At 41.6% G+C, this 20346-nt stretch overlaps 1 protein-coding gene across 2 annotated transcripts in view; it reads right to left on the bottom strand.

Moving 5' to 3' along the window:
* The window catches only part of runx3 (RUNX family transcription factor 3), a 53116-nt gene extending 46309 nt beyond the window's left edge, over positions 1-6807 (bottom strand). Inside the window, exons 1-2 of one of the 2 annotated variants that reach the window (XM_078174918.1) lie at positions 6569-6807; positions 6121-6231 (exon numbers count right to left, since the gene is read on the bottom strand). In XM_078174918.1, the coding sequence (XP_078031044.1) occupies positions 6121-6178 (58 nt within the window). In that variant the 5' untranslated portion in view covers positions 6179-6231; positions 6569-6807. The remainder of the gene's footprint in view (positions 1-6120; positions 6232-6568) is intronic. The other variant, XM_033643106.2, reaches the window with a different exon arrangement.
* Between the last annotated feature and the right edge of the window lie 13539 nt (positions 6808-20346).

The following is a 20346-nucleotide window of genomic DNA, read 5'->3' as shown; positions in this document are numbered from 1 at the left end:
GACGTCAGATGTGATGCACCAAGCAAACAAAAAAACAGAAAGGCATACTTGTCTACTGGCAGTGGGAAAGCAGTCTATATCCTGTTTTGAACAGGTTTCCCCACATTTGAAAAACCTAATGTGCTAATTTTGGTGAAAAAAGGGTATAATTGTTATACAAATGGTCATTTTGCGGATAAAGCATTCTTTAAACTGACATGAGAGTGGTATCAATTTTCTCATCTAACTCAGCAAGAGAGCAAGTGAGCTTATTTCCCAAAATGTCCAACTATTTTTTTCACTCATCTCTCAGTTGACACATAGATGATAACACTAACTGCTCAGATTTGCACGCTTCCTCTGCAGTACTGAGTCAAAAAGCACAATTAGGTGGCCCATTACTGATGCAGTCAGCACAGTCAGTTATTTATTTGTACCCCCCAGTGAATAGCCAAGAGAAAACTAAAATCCCATTTTTGAAATGCTGTCTCCACAAAAATCAATTCCCTGTGGTTAAAGTTATGTTTGAGGGGAGGGAAGAAGCAACCCAAAAACATGTTTTATTGCAGCAGCAACAATTAACTGTATGTAAACAAGTTGAAGAAAAAAAAAATTCTGGGAAAATAGAGGAAAATAGAGAATCAGAAAACATTTCATAGCCGGCAGCCTCTCACATCCTATCATTATCTGCATTTTTCCTCCACCGTAATTAAGTTTTTTTTCTTTATTGCTTATGGGAAGAGGGATAGGCTAAGGATAAGGATGTTTTGAGGATGATTAAAGTTGCTCATAATGACGTGAAGATTCAGTCCGGAGGAAGGATATTTTGTCTGTGAAAAACATTCCTTTTAATCCTTTGATGGTGACAGAATGAGTTCCTCTCTGCCTCAGATCTTTGCTAAACTTTCACACATGATAAAATAAAACCCTCTGTTCCTCCTGCGTTCCATCTTATGTAAAAAAAAAAAAAAAAAAAAAAGCTGTCTGCTGATATGTTTCTGAACATGTGGGATCTCCATAAGTTTGAGTCATTTTATGTGCTGCCGACCAGACCCATGCCCGCCCATTAAAGTAATTTGTGGCTTAGAATGCAACTGTAATGTTAAAAACAAAAGTGAACAGCAATCGATGTTGTGCTTAGTCACAGGCAGTTTTTTGCTTTTCCAGCTGCAACAGAAAGGATGTTGTTGACAACATCTGTTTACAACGATACAGGGAGGGGTCTAAACAATAAGTCTTCTTCATCTGAGTCAAACTCAGGTCACAGCTCTCTAATTGTAGCCAGAGTTTCTGAAAACAAACCTGTGATGACAAAAATGTTTCATTTCAGGTTTTACCTTGAATTGTTTACCTTTTGTCCAGCTTTGCTGAAAATTGCAAGCAAATTCCATACACCAGCGTAATTGCTGCATAAATTTAGGTTAATAATACATAAATTAGCTTACAATAATACTTGTGTTTTTTTCTGAAACCCCAGCCTTACCATGTAATAAGCTGTGGAGCTGGCCTGTGGTTTAGGGCGTAGCTTTAAAACAAAATTAAGAAGCAGAAATTGCGAGAAAGGCTTTTACTTAACTTAGTCGTCCACCATGCAGGACGAATGAGATCATGAAGAGTCTAATAACAGTGATGTGGGTTTAATCATTTTAACGTAAGGGTTTATATGAAATATTATCAGCTCGTAAGTGGAGCAAATTAACCATAAAGAAGTGAGTCATAGAAATAGAAGAGCTTCATCCGGTATGGGCATTACTTTTTAAAAAAATCAAACTTAAGAATTTTATACTGTGATCATTTCCACCTCGTTATCCAATTACGCAAGCACAGTCTGCATATTTTCCTGCCAACATGTAGTTTGTTCCTGTTTCAATTTCTTTTTCAATGTCAGACGGACCCAGTTAAAGAAGCTTGTCTAGACATTATGAATTCCTCTCACGTCACTTGCATCATATTTGGACATTTATGTCCTTCATACCAATTCTTTTCAACCTCGACTCTTTAATTATCATGTAAGACTATAGTACATAGTCACAGTGAATGTGTTGAGCATACACCCCCCTGAGTTCTCACAGCTGCCATGCACAATCAGATCACAGAGTTTAACATGCAGACTAACTCTGGATGAACTGTGTTAAAGGGGGCCGAGACGTCGAGTATTCTTCCTGCCTGCTTGGCTCGACACCAGGTTCAGATCACATTCGCTCCTCGCTGGATGCCCCTTCAGAGTCGACGCACCTACAGTTTACTTTCCAGTAGAATTACAGAAACACCCCCCCCCCCCCCCCCCCCCCCGGCCTTGAGTGTTTGTTGAAAGAAGTTGCTCAACCTTTCAGAGCACTTTTTCCCCCCACAGTTAGAAACCTGTACAGCATAAATCCATATTATCAGATTGGCTGAAAAGAATCTGGCCCCTGTGGTTGCTCGTCGACCACCAGAAAATTGTATTTACTACTACACTTAGCGCGACTTTAACCTTGACCAACGCAACGCTGAGCATGGTGGTTTGGGCCAAAAGTGTACAAGGGCGGAGGCAGGTTTGGGATTAGTCGACCACATAATCAGCACGCCCCTCAGCATACTCTACCTGGAAGCCATCTTACTGGCAACCCCTGAAAGTGTTCCCCATAAAGTCGTGTTGACAGACGGTGAAAACGGCGAGACGGACCAAAAAGTAAATAAGTACCTCCAAAAACGTTTACAGCCCTAATCAAGTCCAGAGCGTTCCCTCTATCCAATATGCCTTCAGAGTTTTATAAATAGATATTATACTCGGCTAAATTGGAGACAGGATTTCACCGCTCTGTGGCTGTCATGAGTTTTCTATTATTTGCTTTCACTTTAGAATATTGAAACTCTTAATATCTGGTTACAGATTTCAGCCCGCTCAGCCAGTCTTCATGTTTTGGCGTCAGTCAGGGGCCTCACACTCAGCAGGATTTTGAATGGGCTCCAATCAAGCATGTTAATTTAAGAGAGGGTGAAAAAAATCTTCACCATATGACTTTGTTATTAATAAACTCACCAGGCCAGCAGTGTGTTCTGTCAAATTTATAGCCCTTTTCTTTGTGGAGCTACTGTATAGCGCCTTTTTATTTGTCAGTGGTTCTTAGCTTGGAGTTCGTTTTGAGTTTTATCCCCCTGTGAATGATTCATTTCAATGCATTTAAAGTGTCTTTTTCCTCACACTGTCCATGTGTCTCTCAGGCTTTTTTCCCTCCCAGAAACTTGTAGAACAAACCAGACCACCTCCCAGAATCCTCCAAAATAACCTCGCTACAACTGTGGTGAGGCATGGCGCGTTTCTCACACACAAGCCCTCACTTCCATTCATGCAGCGCAATAAGCCAAACATATAAAACCATTCCCACCCTAATAAACCAGGGGCCTTTTTCTCTGCCACAAAGGGAGCTGGCTCCCAAGAGTGTAATGCTCTAAAAAAACGGACCCCTGTATAAAACAGCCTGCAGGGAACACAGCAGCCCTTCCAAGCGGAGGGAAATGCGGTGACAGAAAGTGAGCCAAGGATATGACCCACCACACAGGCCCAATCACAGCTGCTATAAACCAGGTACCCCACCTGATGCAAGCGCTGCCAATGTGTCAGGATCGGAAAACTCAGTAAAGTTTATACAATTCTGCCTCACAGGCGGAAAGTCCGGTGCTTTTTTTGGAGCCTTGTGCGTCTTTAAAAAAGTGTCTCAGAAATGCTGCCTTCTGGTTAAATAGTGGTGCTGCTGTGTGAGGGTTAGCAGGTGTATAGCCTCATTGTGGTTATTATCAGTGAACTGCAGCAGCACTACGAGTCTGCATCAGATTAACGCCTCGTTGATGTAAAGCTCACCAGCCTAGTTTCTCTTTCTTTCTCTAAGAACATACCAACCGTCACACTATTGGATTTTTTCTCACTAAATACCGAATTGGAGGCCATGAGAACGACAGCTGCTCTGTCAGTTCTCTGTGTGTATATGTCATATGTTATACGTGTGTGTGTGTGTGTTTGTGTGTGTATGTGTATCTCCCTGAGCTTGTGCAGAGAACTGAGGTTTCTGAGGTGAGGCGTTCTCTCGCTTCTCACGCGAAGTGCATCTGATGTTGCAGATCACATGCTTACATGTGTTCTCTGTCTGCACTGTGAGATAGGCTGACACATATCAGAGATACTAATATAACACCTACAGTAGACCTACAGATTGACAGTTTTTTTTGTGCTGATGATTGTTATACTGATGTCTTTTTTAAGTACAAATGAAATGACAAGTTGGCAAGTCTAAAAGTTAAATATCTAAATCCTTTTATTTTATGAGGTTTTCACAAATTGTTTTTATTCATTCTGAAACTTTGTTGAGTGTATTTTCGATTTGCGTCATTTTTTCAAATGAATGAGATGACTTTTGAACACATGAATGCATTATTTCCATAAGCTTCATGTCACAAGGTATTAAAGTCAGAGCTCGGGAAGCCAGACATTTAACAGTCTCCTTGATTTTCTGTAACCGTTCCTCTTAATTTCAGTTTGATTTGAGTCTTAAAAAGAGAACTTGCCAAATTGCTTTGCCTGTGTAATGCAAGTTGTTAAACTAACCACTGGGGTATTTTGCTTACATGAGGTAGTCCCGATTTGAAATGCTTTCAGATTGAACGGGCGTATTTAATGACTCTTGGCCTTTGTTCTCTTGCAGTTCGGTTTCAGTCTCCTGACAGAAGGAATTGTAAAGGGATATTGCATATTCACTAATGATTTCCAATGGATGATTACAGCTTTAACTGCTTGTCTCTTTTCCCCCTCTTGACCCACTGTCTCACATCCCGTCTCGCTGCTCTGGTAGGGTTCAAAATCAAAATCAGGCGCCTGAAATGCACATTACGTTAGAGGTTAAATGGCTCAAAAGACTGATAGACAGCATGCATGAAACCTGAGGCTGGTGACACTCTGATCTGTAAACAGTGAGGAGATAAAGGGATGCAGATCCAGCGGTTACAGGGAAGAAAAGGGGGAAAAGGCCTGAGCCTTGTCAGGAGGAAACTATAAATGCCTGCATGTCTGTAGAAGCTGCAAGAACATTGGAACATCATCCCCTGTCACTGCGGTTCCACTGAGGATATCAGGGGATTGTTCTCATGTGAGGCACAGATGTACTGAGTGTGTGTGACTGTCTGTGTCTGACTGTATGTGTGTGTGTGTGTGTCTGTGTGTGTGAGTGTGTGAGGCTCCAGAGATTTTAAGATATACTCTGCAAACAATTAGGAGCTGGTAGTGCTTCTCCCGTGGCTGTCTCTAATTAACACTGCAACGAGGCCTTAATTGGGAAGGAGATTTAGTCTTTTTTTTCATGGTGCCTTTCGGTGGCTGTCTCAGTGGTTGTGTGATGAACAGTGGGAACAACTGAGTCCCCTGGCCGCCATCAGATTAACAATGTCAAGACTGACTACTTCATGTCTGTTTATCATCACTTACAGGAATAAACTCAGCAAGCGTTCTAGTTAAAACCAGGTAAAAGTTTCAACCTTTCTCCCTTTGCACACTTAAGAGCTTCGCTATTTGCAAATAAAAGCTGTCTGATTGGAATTACCATGGCAACAAATGGCTTCTTCATTGAGGCTGGCGTTTAGCGTCACCAAGTATAGTGCACTCACCTCACCACACAGACCAAAAGTACCTCCTGGAAGTAAAGCAAAGTGAGAGAGCCTAATATGTTTTTTTTTTTCTTTGCTCTTTTATTGTATTGCCGTGTTCCAGTAAAGGGCCCAGTCACATGGAGCCTCTGAGCTCGTATTCTCACAGAGAGAGCGCCGAGTTTCACTTGATAATGAATGTCTGTGGTGAGAATCCCATTATGGTGCTACTCCATCAAGCCTACAGAAAACACAGGAGCGCAGAGGCGAAGGCATTTAAGGGCCATATCAGTCAACTAGATGAGGTCTACCGTGCAAATCAGATTGTGAACCTCCCTTAGAGTGTGTGTGTGGACAGAGAGATGAATGCATTCACACACTGCAAGATGTACTCAGCTCTCACATTTGAAAGAAACAAGTTATCAAAGCTGTACATTCAGAACACCCTAAAGACAGAGGGTGGGATGGTGGTGGTGGTGGTGGTGGGGGGGGGGGGGGGGGGGAGGAGAGGGGAGGATCAGCACTCACCTCTGAGTAGACTGCTGCTGTAGTTGGAGAAGGAGTCAAAGATGCTGTTTGATGCCATGACAGGGAAGTCTGAACAGTGAGGAGCCTGCGCTGCAGTCGATCTCCACCGACCTTGAAGAAGAAAAAAAAAACAAAGACACAAAGTACGAGAGTAAGAGAAGAGAGAGGAGGAAGGAGAGCAGAGAGGACAAAACTCCTGGAGCCCGTTTGCAACCAAGAATCTAGGGTTTGTGACTACCGCAGGAATCCCAAGCCACAAGCCTGCAGAGAGAGCAGCAGCATGTGTTAGTAGCAGCACCAGGAGACGTTTGAGAGAGAGGGAAGTGGAGAGAAGAGGGTCAGAGGGAGAAAGAAGAGAAGAAACTGAGAGAGGAGGCAGTGGAAAGAGAAACAGATGAAAGAGAAGCAACAGCAGCATTGGTGTCTCCAGGTGTCAAGGTGGACTCACCGGGGCTGGAGATGAGAGGAGGCCCAGGTAACGGAGCCCAGGTAGTGGTGGAAGCGGGCTGGTGGGGAAGGCAGGGCTTGTGGTCCTCTGTCACGCAGCGGACTGAGGGTCTGAGGTTAGCCAGCTAGCTTGATAGCGTGGTCTGTCTTTCTCTTTCTCTTCCACGATGGTGGTGGCCTGACTGAAGCGTCAATGCTAGTAAAAGGCTAAAAGCCACAGTCTATCTGCATCCTCCTCGCCATCCTCCACACAGAACACACACTCCCTCTGTGAGTGGTGGAGCCCACGTCACATGTCACGTGAGGTCACCGGGCCTCTCCCTCCCACCATCTCCCTCTCCTTCCCCTCCCTCCCCTTCTACTCCTATCGTCTTTGCTTTTGCTCTGGTTTCTCTGCATCTTTTTTTTTTTTTTTTTACTTTCCATGCCTTTTCTTCTGTGACTGGCCGTCTTCACTCTTGCTTTTGATTGGCCGTCCAAGTTTTGGAAACATTCTATTTTCTTTTGAGTTCAAACCAGGCAGCGGCCCGCACCACTGTGGCTCACTGAGGTTTGCAGAGAGGACTGAAACCACTGTGGAAGAGCTGGAGAGGCATTAAAACGTATTAAGACAAACACACACCCAAAAGAGAGTAACGGGCAGAAGCGAATCAGACGAAGAGAAAGAGAAAACGAGAGATAGCTGTGGCTTTAGCTGCTGCTAGAAGGCAGGAAAGTGTCAGTCTAACTGAGCGTGTTGTTCTTCACTGTATATGTATGTCCTGTGCTAGTTTTATGTTTGTCTGACTCACAGCACATCTGTGTTTGTAACAACCAGTGGTTTTTGGGCCTGCAAAACCTCCACCCTCCCTTACCACTTGATAGTATCATAATCTTAGCCTCATTAGAGGCAGCACTGCCAGTCGCTCGAGGCTCCTTTTTCAATATCTCTCAGGTTTTATCCTCCATCCCTCATGCACAGTTCTTTTTTCTTTGGCACTCTCTCTCTGTCTTTCTTTGTGTTCATTATTTTTTATATTTCGTCATATTTATTTAAGCTCAAATTCAGTTGGCTTCACTTAAAACATTTACCTATAAATTGTATTTGGGATTTTTACCTAAGCCCCCTTGTGCATATGAAAAACCAAAAAAAAAAAAAAACAAATCAGTATTTGTGGCCTAGCGTAGTTGTTTCCCCCCCACTATGAAAGTGCAAAGTGATTTCACCTGGTTGTGGTTTTCACACTTTTTTCATTTTCTAGGTTAATTTTCTACTTGTACTGTATTACCCTGAGATGTGATTGCCTACCGTTACTGCATTTTCTTTTTCAGTTTTTTTTATGCTATTTATTGAAAGTTTCTTCAGCAGTTGTGCGAAAAACAGGAAATGATTCATATTGCTTCAGATTCATGGAAAAATGAACTAACGAGCAAAGTGATAAATGTGCAGTTGGAGAGACAAACTGTTTGCTGTGGTACTGTTAACCTGACAGTCTCGCAGTACTACATGCATATGTGTGTGTTTTTGCCTGTTTGTGTGTGTGTGAGGGAAAGAGCGCACAAATCACTGGCATTTGCAAACCTGTGGTATCCACACTTCCTCTCTCCTTTCTCCTGTCTCTCAGTGACACACTGACCATGTCTGGCCACGGGACAACAGACCCAAACCACCGTCTGGTCACTCATGTGACCCAATTGCTTTCCCTGGAAACCTGTGTGTCTGAGTGTGTGTGTGTGGCTGTATGCACGTTTCTGTTCTGTTGCTGCTTCAAACTGCTTTGTGTACGGACGTCAGCCCACGATGTCCTCTACTAATTGCTGGACAAAACTGCTGCATGGACCACAGCATGTGTTTCTATGTGTATATACAGTACCATGTTCTGAGTGTGTGTGTGTGAGAGAGAGAGAGAGCTTGCCGCTCTTGCTGGTAGCCCGCACTGCCCTGTAAATGAGCAGTTGCCGTTGAGTTAGGCGGCAGCGCGGGCTAAATGACACGGCGTGTCGGCAAGTGTGGCCGAACGCTGAGGCCACAGCCGCGGCCCCAGGGCTTTTATCAGTCCGTCCACGCGGCCACTACAGGCCTCTGACTTAACCTCACACACAGTGAGGCTTCCTCTTCTAACACCTCTGCTGCCTCTTGACATGGCCTCGGCCCTGGCCTGCCAGCCCAGGGACAGATTACAGCTGTGTGACTCTGCTGAACAAGAGGTACTGCTGTCATACAGGCCCGCAGGGAAACACTGCTCTCTGCAAGGCCACGGACATGATGGCCGAGCATTTGTGCCAAATTTGATTGTAGAGCCTTTTGACAGGGTGTCTACAGGTATTAGACATTTATATTTAATGCTCTTAGAGACCTTTTCAAGACAATTTTTAATCAGATTGAAGACAGATTTTTGGACAAATCATCTCTTTCTTACTCAGGTAATGTGGTCCCATGCAGAGGCAGGTTTTAAGTAGGAATATGGTTGTTGGAGTGAGTTAGACTAATTCACATTTTACCAAGAGGTAAGTGCAAGCACGAAGTTTAAGTAGGTTTAAAGATTTGTAACATCAGAAATGTGGACTTCCACATGAAAAACTTGACTCATTTTGACAAAAAAAAATTAAAAAACGGATAGATGAAATTAGATAGAATATTTCTGGCAATTAAGACCTCATAAATTCAAATTTAAGACTATTTAATGACCTTTTAAGACTTTAGTAAGACTTTTTAACCACTCCATTCGCTTAAGAAAAATTTTGTAGCTGTAAGACATTTGTGACTTTGTTTTTTGTGCCTCTCCTCAGGTCTGCTACACTTGGTTGGGTTCTGGTCTCATCTGTGTTTGTTTAGAAACCGGGATGCTCGTGGGTGCTACTTTCAGAGCACAGGGGCTTGTGGTTGTTTCAGTTTATAATCATTTTACGTGCGTGTATTTGTGCAAGTGTGACATGTTGCTGGTAATAATTCATGTTGTTTTGTTTTTGAGATTTAATTTAAGTGTGTAGTATATTTTTCTACTAGCTGTTTTCACAAGGGGAGATTGTTTCAGATTATTGTCAATTTCCTTATTTTTGCCCATTTGTGGTGAGAGACCTTGCATCTGGATTTTCAGTGAGGAATAGAGAAAAGCAAAACAAACACAGGACCGTCCCACAGCATTGTGCAAGAACGGGAATTGGCTCCATTGTAGTGTAGTCCAAACTTGACATTTGAAGAAAGCGCTGGAGTCAAGGCCTTTTTTCTCCGTCCTCAGTCCGCTCTGTGTTTTTTCTTCTTTGTCTAGGTAAACATCTGCTTCATGTTTTGAAATGTATCTCATGGCTTTGCACTGCCCATGACCGTGAGGGGAAAATAGTCTGAAGATCATTGTGGCCGTCTTTCACTCATTTCTTTTTTTTCCCCTGCCCAGGCCTTGTTTATCAAGCCCCTGTATTTAAGCTTAATATAACTCCTGTTTTGCTGAGAAAACTGTGGTGGTTTAATCACTGTCAGTGGTCCTACGCCTCTCGGGTGTGGCTCGCGAGGCAAAAAGGACCCAGTGCGGTCGTGCGTCCAGCTGCAAAGGGGCTTATTTTGTGGTCTAAAAATTGCAGGCTTCCCCATATGTTCCCTATAAACGTGGAATGCAGCGTGGGACTTGAGGAGGCTTTTATAATGAAGTGGCCGTCATTGCATCAAACACCATGGTCCTGCCTGCCTCCAGGATAGGCCATGGGAGCCCGTTTTAGGGCTCCATGCACAGGTCCAATGTCCTACATGCTCACTCACACCTCATACTGCACATTTTCTTCTAATTATAATACCCTGCTTGTTGCATCTGAATACATCATACTCACAGTCTGTTCTTGTGATTTATGACATTGAACAGATTAGATTCATACACACAATGAAAGAACCCCCACTTCCTTAGCATAAAAAGTTTACTGATACACTTTTAGGAGACAGATGTTTACTGGAAATTCTCAAGATAATTCTCTTCTCAGAAGCATCGGCATCTCCAAAGAGGAAGTTGGCACCAGACAGTGTAAGAAACACAAATATGAAACATGTAAAAATACCTTACTTGTCACATTTTAAACACATCAGTGGAAACAGTTCTTTTAAAGGGATCTAACTTTGTAGAAAGTTGTGGCCTTATGAGAATTGACTTAACTTTTACTGGCGCAGCATTGATCTGTGTGTCTACATGTGTGTGTCTATGTTGTTGTTTGCATTGTAAGCGAGGCACTCCCAGATGCAGTGGTTTTAGCTCGCAGTATCACGGTTGGAAGTGATCACCGGGCCCATTATTTATTTATTGGCTCCAGCAGACATGGAGACTTGACTGTGGTAACCACACAGAGAGGAGGGGAGTGGGAGCGCCGTGTCGCCACTCGCCACACACTGAGAAGGCCGTATCCCAGAGTTCCTGAGAAGCTCTACGTGTATACAGTAACCTGTGGCTGGACCGAGGCAACTGTAAGTCTGTGATGGGTTGTAACAGTAGGAGAGCAGTTTTACTGTAACATGGATATTTATGGACAAAGTCGATACGGCAGAGATCACTGTCAGGAGCAATGATCGGAGATGAGATGAGGACAGATATGATTAAAGATCATAATTAGTGCACAACATCTTGACAGCTTCTGGGTGAGGGATGTCACCATACTCCTTCAGAGCAATGTAGCACCTCTGGCACCTGCTGCAGCTCTTTAAGACACAATTACCATGTTTACAGGTAGTAAACCCTCCAATCTTCCCCCTTCACCCAAGCTCTTCCTGTTATTCAGAAACTGTGCCAACACAAAGACCGAGCATCCAGCTTCCTTTACAGCGGGTCGATTCAAAACCTTCACAACCTGGCAACGAACTTGTGGCTGTCAAATACTTACTACTGTGTACCTTTTGAAACACAGCGCAAAACAAATACATCAGCCACATAACAGCAGTCAAGCATAGTAATATGAATATTTAAATTAATTCAAGGAAGTAATCTGTGCTTGTTTGACAAGAATTTATATTTGCCTGTAATGTAGTGGTAGCTGAAAAATTAATATACAATGAATATTTCTTTATTAATGGGCATTAGAGTAGATAACAGTGGGGCATGAGAAGTAAGCCTCAAAGCTGGTTAAAAGAGAAGAATCTTCGGGGCGTTGGTGGCTTGGTGGGTGGGGCGGGCGCCCCATGTGCAGGGCTGTTGCCGCCGCGGCCCGGGTTCGAATCCAGCCTGTGGCCTTTTGCTGCGTGTCATCCCCTCTCCCTCTCCCCCTTTCACGCTTGCCTGTCCTTTTCCATTAAAGGCAAAATGCCCAAAAAATATCTTTAAAAAAAAAAAAAGAGAAGAAAAGAGAAAAGAGAAGAATCTTCACTTTAAAACCATACAAACTGGTTCAACTTCATAATAATACATATTATTGATAATAATATTAAATTATAACTTGTCTGCTCTATCCAGTAACTTACACCCTGACTTTATTTCTGGTAGATAAAATGATGAAGCTGAGAAAACAGTTTCCCAAATATAAAAATAAAAGATGCAACTAAATATTTTCAAAAAGAGTTTACTTGCAATAAGTCAGTCAATTATATAATTCTGTGCAGCAAGTTTAATTTCTTCTATTTATTCCAAGCAAACCTAATAGATTTATTTATAAATGTTGCTGATTCTTTAAACACAAAGACAGCAACACACATAACACATAGTTTTTCTTATGTTAGACAAAGGTGATTCATGTCTTTTTTTAGAACAGTGTTTCTGAACTTTGCAGTCATATTGACTCGTGGAACTACTGAGTAGTTTTTTTTAAGTCTGGGATTTTTCTGTTTCCTTTATCTGTTTTTAAGATATAACAACGCTGCTTTCAAGTGTTGGTGATAAGATGCAACATGTGTGACATATCGGCAGCTAAACGTGCATCCTATTCAGTTGCTATTACTTTGAAAATTGAATCCGGAAGACGAGCGATAAAACAAACTGAAGCGCCTTCTGGTTTTATCTTGTTTTGGTTCTCAGTGCCTATCACATTGTGCCTGTGTGTTTTGTGAACCGCTTGTCTTCACCAGAGTGGTAAATTTACACTCGGCTCTGAGGTACACAGAGGCACCACATCATGGCAACGGAGCAGCTGGAGGATGAAGTGCTGCAGCCTCACATAAAAGCACCCGTAAACCCGAGACCTCAGTTACCCCAAATGCCCCAACGCTCTACACACACACACACACACACACACACACAGCTCAGCCCCAGCCAGACCAGAATAGAGCAGACCATGGTCTTGCCACAAACCCAACTGATCCCATTGACCTCAGTGCATCATCAGGATCTTTTGAGCTAACACAGGTGGAATGCTGCAACGTTGCAATGTCTTTTTTATTTTCTCTATTTGATCATTACCACTGAAATGTGAAATGCATATTCTCTGCGTTGCTGAGGGTTTCGCTTTGCAGAGTTGCAGTTAGTATGTCAGAGTGCTACTCTCATTTTGTTTTATTACCTGTGTCTGAATGCACGCATGCGTCTGTGTCTATGTGTGCGTGTGCATACGTATTTCCTGTGGTTCAGACATGGGTTTTGGAAGTGACAGACGGGTATGCTTGTCTGTGTGGGGCAGGATGTTCCTCTCCAGCAGATGCACAGTGGTTAACTTAGACGCTATGTGCGTGTGGGCATGTGTCTCTGCACTGCTGCATGAAACAGTCATATGTCCAGTGCGCATGCAATGGCCTTTGTCCACACTGTAAAAAAATGACAGCAATTTGTCATGTAAAAGTGCTAATTTGTCTTACAGTTTTCTAAAGAAACATTGAGCTCATTTACCTATGTAGAAATTACAATAACACATAACGTATTCTGTTACGAGGCCTACATTTAAAATACATAAAAGTACTGAAATAATATTGGCAAAATGTATTCAGGTATTCCCTGTTTTATTGGAACGGTATCATATATAACAAAATGCCATTATTATGACCAATACATTTATGCAGCATTGTAATGTGAAACTTGTCAGTGTGGACCAGATTGTAATAATCTTATATTCTGCTGTGGTTTAATCAATATCAATGTATTGGATTTTATGAAATGATCATATGTTTTGCATGCAAGTTATTTTGGCAAGGCACTAGTAACTGTAGCTGTCAAATAAATACAGTAAATAAAGTAAAACTGAATTTCCCTCTAAAATGTAAGTATAAAGTCACGTTCAGTGAAAGTACACAAGTAAAATCTAAGTACCTCAAACGTATTGTAAATGTACTCTCTCAAAATGTCTGGATCGTTAAGGGTTTGACAGCTTGTACCAGACAGAGTGTTTGTTGTTTTGTCTCATGTAGACAAAGTAACGACCACAGCATGTGAGAGATAACATGAGAGTCTGCGGCATGATAACACATGACTGACTGTGCATGAGAAACAAGTAAATACAGCAGGTTTGACCAGATTAGTTGTGTGGTTTATTATTTACTCACATCTGAAACTAAAAACAAAAAAAGCTCTAATATTCAACTTTTTTTCTCCACATAATAGAAAAAAAAAACAAGAAATATTGGTGCTACCCATTAAAACTTGTAATAAGAAATTTCTCTGTGTCCAACAGTCAGTTTTAATCTTACTTGTGTTCACATTGACTGATCTTTTTAAGGTGAAATAGTCATTGTAACTCTGTTGAGTACAAATTTTCTCTATCTCCACGATAACTAACACAGTTAATAACTATTATGGCTTTACAGTTGCTATCATCAAATCTGACCACATAAAAATGCATATGCATCGTGGGAAGTAAATAAGTTAACATATTTAAATTATACACAGTGCAACCTGTTATAGTGGTCACATCTGTCTAAGTCAAATTGTTCCTTGTTTGTTTGTTTTTCTTTATTTCTAGTGCAGATTACCATCTCATTGACATTTATATATTTATTACTTGAACATTAAGTAATGAGAGGCATTACGTGAGCAGGCATTATTAATCCACTTGACGGGGCAGCTTCAACCACAGGTGCTTTCCCTTTGCGCATTCATTTTCTGTCTCTGTCTCTAGCGGCCATGACTGTTTCTTGTTGTTTAATTAAACTACACAAGGTAGCCTAAGGAACACCAGCGTTCACTGCTGCATCTTGTTGGATCAGTTATGACAGTTTGGCATAAACTTCGAGGAGACGACTTTTCTTTAATGAGAGAAAACAATTTTCCTTTTCCTGTCATGATTTCAGTGTGCAAAGTAATGTCACGTATTAAGAGACCCCAAATTGAAAATGGAAGTAAACTACTTGATTACTATCAGCAAATTATTTAAACAGCACCTATACAGGAATGATTTTTTTTTTTCTTTTGTTTCATTTGAGAAGTTTCCACTGCATTATCATATAAATTAACGGTAGGTTAGGAGATGTAATCAGAAAGGTCATGTTTGTCTTCCCAAGAATTTTGTGACTCAGTGCCATGGGCAGCATCAAAACCATATTTTTAAACCATCCTTTTGCCACTGATCTCTGTGTGTGTGTGTGTGTGTGTGTGTGTGTGTGTGTGTGTGTGCACACATGCGTGCGTGCGTGCATGTGTGTGTGCATCTATGCTTGCGGCAGTGACCTGCTTTCATATGGCAGCTCACGCATCTCAGTACCTCGGTGGGTTTTACTGACCTAGAACAGGGGAAGGGGGCTTAGGAAATTTACAGCTACATTTGAGCGTGTGTGTGTCTGTGTGTCTGTGTGTGTGTGTGTGTGTCTGTTTAACTGTAAATGTAGGCATATGTGCATAAGCTTTTTATAGTCTTTTGAAAGCCAGTAACATAATAGTGCACTCCATTTTTCTCCGAAATGTCGTTCTCACTTTCTCTTTCACCCCTCCCTCGCGCAGTCTCTCTTTCATTTGTCTCTCTCTTTGACATATAGGAGCGACGTCCATTAGGATGCTTTATGAGGTGATGGTGACACAGGGCACTCCTGACGGCCCCTAACATTGTCTCAACTCCCCAAACACACACACACACACTCAAGTCTCCCCATCTCTCTCTGCCTGCCCGTTCATCCTCTGTGCTCTTTAATATCGGAGGTCATTGCTCTTTGTCATCCATTGCAATGCATGCCTGCGCTGTCTCCTTGTGTGTGTGTGTGTGTGTGTGTGTGTGTGGCTGAACCCCTCAGCTCTGGCGGGCCCTCCTCACTAGTTGAGAACCAGACTCAGCAGACGCTACACATTTCTGATCTATGATCCAGGGCTGGCTTTTATTCTGAGAGAGACATACAGTGTTTCCTTTGTGGGAGGGGAGTGTGTATGTGTGTGTTGGGGGGTGCTGCTCCTAATGAAGGCCACTCAGGGCGGCCTCTCCCCCGGTCTCTAATGTATCCCAGGCCCCCCGGACTTGCTGGCAGGCTGGATGACTGGTGAGGCTCAAGGGTGCACACCAGCAGAGTAGATGTACTGCGTAAACCTGCTTCACTCAGACTCTCAAACTGCTCTCCCCCTGTCTGAGGACATATATGCTACATATAGTGCCTGTACTGTCAAAGAGCACCTTGAGACTACCTCTAATGAATCTCCTGCTCAGACTGACGTTTGATATGGAATGGGCTGCTCAGGTAAGAGTGCTGTTACTCACAGGAGGAAACACAGAGCGAATAGATCTCTAACAGGGGCCTCATTACAGAAACCTTCTGTCTGAAATCCATTGTTATCTCTTTAGTATGACATTCAAGATGTCTGGTGTTACAGCAACATCTTTTCTAACTGGATTTAGGAGAAAATCTTAGTGGAGGTGTGGATTGACGTAGACTTTAATACCAGTGACTTGTGACTTCACTTGGGCTTGAACCCTTTGGCTTGAAAAGAATTGATATCTTCCCCCAAACCAAAAGATTAAAAAGTATGTTAAGGTCAGTGATATCATATATGGCATCACGGTACTCTATTTACTATTTTTACAGTGTTTAACTTTACATTATACAACAAGACAGAAACACACAAACCTACAAATTGCATTCTGTTGTGGTACTAGACAATAGTGCTGTATAATACATAAAACTGCAGTGTCAGCTCTCCTTTTTAATGATTAAGTTCAGTTGCACTTGTTTGAACAGAATTGTTTTAACAAATACAATTTTTAAAAAACATTCATTATTTTTTTGATTTCAGATAATATTATTATGTATAATGTATAATAATATAATGTTGTTATTATTAACAACATTATATCTGTTGTTAAAATGGCATAGTATTTGGTGAAGAGAACACTTTAGGACATGAAACTCAAAGTTTAGAACGTGGGGCTTGTTAATCTTGACTTGGTACTTGGTTGCAAAGACTTGAGACTTGCTTGTGATTTGCAAAACAGTGACCCATCTCTGTATCTTAGGATAGGAACCGTCCAAAGTTAGAGATTTCCCAAGTCAGAAATCCTAAATTCAGATTCCTAACTGTCCTATGATAACTGCCAAAAATGGCAGCAACACTGTTATTGGGCCTGATTGGCAATGACAATGAAGATGGGGAACAGTGTGAAAGCCTAAATATAATGACTGAAAGGCTACTTACACTGACACTCTGAATTTCAATATTTAAAGCTATAGTGGGCTCTCCACCGAGGAAAAGGAAAAGCGACGCCAGTACAAATCCTTGTTTGCCTTCTCCGTCGGTCACTTTCCTTCTTTGCTAATAGACCTTCAGCCGAACGTCCAGGCTTTTTCTTTGTGGTAGGATCCACTTCTGAACCGTGTCTCGGCCGCTTCTCCGCCATGTTGCTTTCACTTTCTATCTGCGCTCTACCTCTTGCTATGAGACTCTCCACTCTTCCTCCCCCTCCCTTCTTGTTGTGAGGAAGCATTTCCTGTGCGCCAGCGCAGGAATGTTGCCGGTCTACACGCATACTAAAAATGATATATATTGAAAAATACCGCGAGATGTTAGAGGAGCCGATCGGCTTAATCAGCATTGTGTCATCTCCTCTAGTAGTGGCTTGGGACCTGTAGAAGTTACGCACTATAGCTTTAATTCAAATCATTTAGAAGAAAACCTCAAGGATCCCTGTCTTTCACCAAAATGATAAATGCCTCAGACTCCTCAAAACTACAACTGAACACCCACCTTTTTTTTTGTCCATGATAGCAAGCTAGCCAGTGACAGGTGAGAGCCAATGATATAAGGGCTTGTCTATCATGAGTAGCCTACCAGGCCATTGTAATCAAAGATACAGGCATGACAAGATGAGTAAAGAATCAAATTTACAGTTCGTTGGGGTTTCTTAAGATAAGAGTTTAGGAATCGCTTCTGTAATAGGAAGATAGGATTTTTTTTTGTCTTTAAAAACTTAAGATAGGACAAGCAGTGAGGATATTTTTCTGCAATGAGGCCCCAGGTCTTTGTCCAATTAACTTGTTGCACAAGGGAATATTTTTAAAACACACACTATTATAAAACACTGTTGTACACCAGTTGTGGTTTACATGAAGCAATGTCCCACAATGCCCTCTTAAGGTCACAGACTTCCCCATTTAAACACTGCAGGTAAAATGTCACTCACTGTGAGCCTGACCTTCAGTATGAAGTCTTACAAAAGCAGTTTGAACACTAGGAATTCCTGACATCTCTGTGGTCACACCAACAGCCAGTTGATCCTACTAACAACTAGCTGAAGACTAACATACTTATTTCTCTGTGCCATATTGTCCATTGTTGTTAAAGAAAAACACATCAGTGAGTCACACCATTGCACTGGGTGCCATGTTTGCTCACTGCCATGAACATTGGGACTGTAGTTTATTTAGAATAAATCCCACATACACAATTCTGCTGCTGTAAACACTCACTCTGCAACTGAAAATAAACATACATGATTTACCGGTTTGAGGAACTATTGCTTAGACTACAGCCGTTTAAGGAAATGATTTAGCCTTTTTGGAAACTGGACTATGTATATGTGACCGTTTTAAGATTAGCATCTTTAGTAGAAAGGAAAGGCAACTCAGAACTGAGTTTGCAGTGTGGCTGCAAATGTAGAAATACTCCAATACTGCATACTCCATTACAAGTAATAGTCCTGCATTTAGAACCGTACTTAAGTAAAAAATATGTGTAAGTGTAACAAAATTTACTCATTTTTAAAAGGAAAAGTAGTCATTGTTTAGTAAACTGCTCCCTGTCAGTGTTTTACTATTATATACGATGTATTTGGATTAATATTACTACTGCAGCAATGCATCGTATCGTATAAGGTGATCATATGTTTGTAGTGTTGCTGTCCTGTGGGAACCTTGTATCTCTAAAAAGTCCTTTTCAACCTTTCATGATGTCAGAAAAACAGCCCTGTTTTCAGCTTTGTGACAAAGCATTTCCACATGATCCAAGATGGTTTTGAAATAGTTGATTTAGCTTAAAAGGAAGTAGAATTTTCTCAACACATATCAGTTTATCAGAAAATTTCAAAATAGGAGATACATGGGTATGAAGGGTGTGAAAAACTTGAGCTGTCATGTAGTGGAGTAGATGTATAAAGTGCATGAAACTGAAATATTCCAGCAAAATACAAATACCTTTGTGCTTAAATGCAGTACTTAAGTAAATGTACTTAGTTACATTCCACCACTGCAAAAAAAAACAAAACAGAAAAAAGAAAAGACAAAGAAACAAGATAATTTTGGTAATGGGGACATCAAAACACATACATTAGTTGTCTAGAAATTTAGCTCCATCAATTCATCAATACCACACAGCATGTGCTCCATCACACGCTGTGTGGTATTGATGAATACCACATGCTACTGTCTTTGTCAACATGTTTATTCATATGCAGCAATAACAAATGAGGAGCTTTGAATGTTTGCCCTTTAAAACATCTCTTGAACAGAAAGTAAGGGAAATGCGCTTAATTATTTTTGAAATAATGGTGCTACTTAGTTGCCACATCTGTTGGGTTTCAGTGCTTAACTGGTTCAGACCAACGTGGAAACGAGAAAGTTGTGAATACCCGTGTGGTTTTAACACCTTGGGGCTTGACTATAAACTGCTTACGGCGATAAGAAGCTTTATAACGATGCAGAGAATTTCCAGAGGGAGTACAGTCAGGGCCAAATATTTACTACTATAAAACTTTTAAAGGAGGGTGAGCAATGTGTGGAGAGAGATTAGTGAGAGAGACATCCTCTGCAACATGCTGGTTTGAGCCAGCGTGTGTGAGTCATTATCGCAACGCTGGCAAACATTTCCACTCTATCTAGTGAATCTATCTCACCATCTAACGAGACTATAGCTTGTTTGCCTGTCTGCGTGTGTGCAGATGTCTGCGCATGTATTTTTCCATATGTGGATACATGCCTATAGCTGCTTGCCTGTGTCTAAGTGTGTGGCGCATTTGAAAACTAAAATTCCTCAAATACATTAAATATATTACTGTCAAGATGCATAATCCTGTGGCATAATATCCATCCAACAACTATAAAAGAGAGGAATTTTAGTGACATAAATATCTTATCTAGTATGTGTGCAAAGGACATATACAGAGAAAGATGTAGATGTACAACACATATGCAGTTCTGTACATGTAACACATGGTAGTGCTTGAGTACGGTCTCTCACTTTTGAAGACATCACTTCTGATGTTTCCCACGCTCATCGCTGTAAATAGGTCTAGAGGCTGCTGCGTTCTTCTGTAACACACGCACACACACACACACACACACATGCGCACACAAACACATCAACACACACTGGCATAGAAGCTCTGACTCCCACTGCGATCCATGCATTGCTCCACCTATATACATCATATGGCCCGGCTTTGAAAGAAGCAGGTGCTTTTTGCATCTTCTTCCTTAGAAGACATAAAAAAGTCAAAGTGTGC

The sequence above is a fragment of the Epinephelus lanceolatus genome, chromosome 15, assembly GCF_041903045.1.
Source record: "Epinephelus lanceolatus isolate andai-2023 chromosome 15, ASM4190304v1, whole genome shotgun sequence".
Classification (NCBI taxonomy): Eukaryota; Metazoa; Chordata; class Actinopteri; order Perciformes; family Serranidae; genus Epinephelus; species Epinephelus lanceolatus.
The sequence above is the reverse complement of the archived record's forward strand: the minus strand, read 5'-3'. Positions and strand labels throughout refer to the sequence as shown.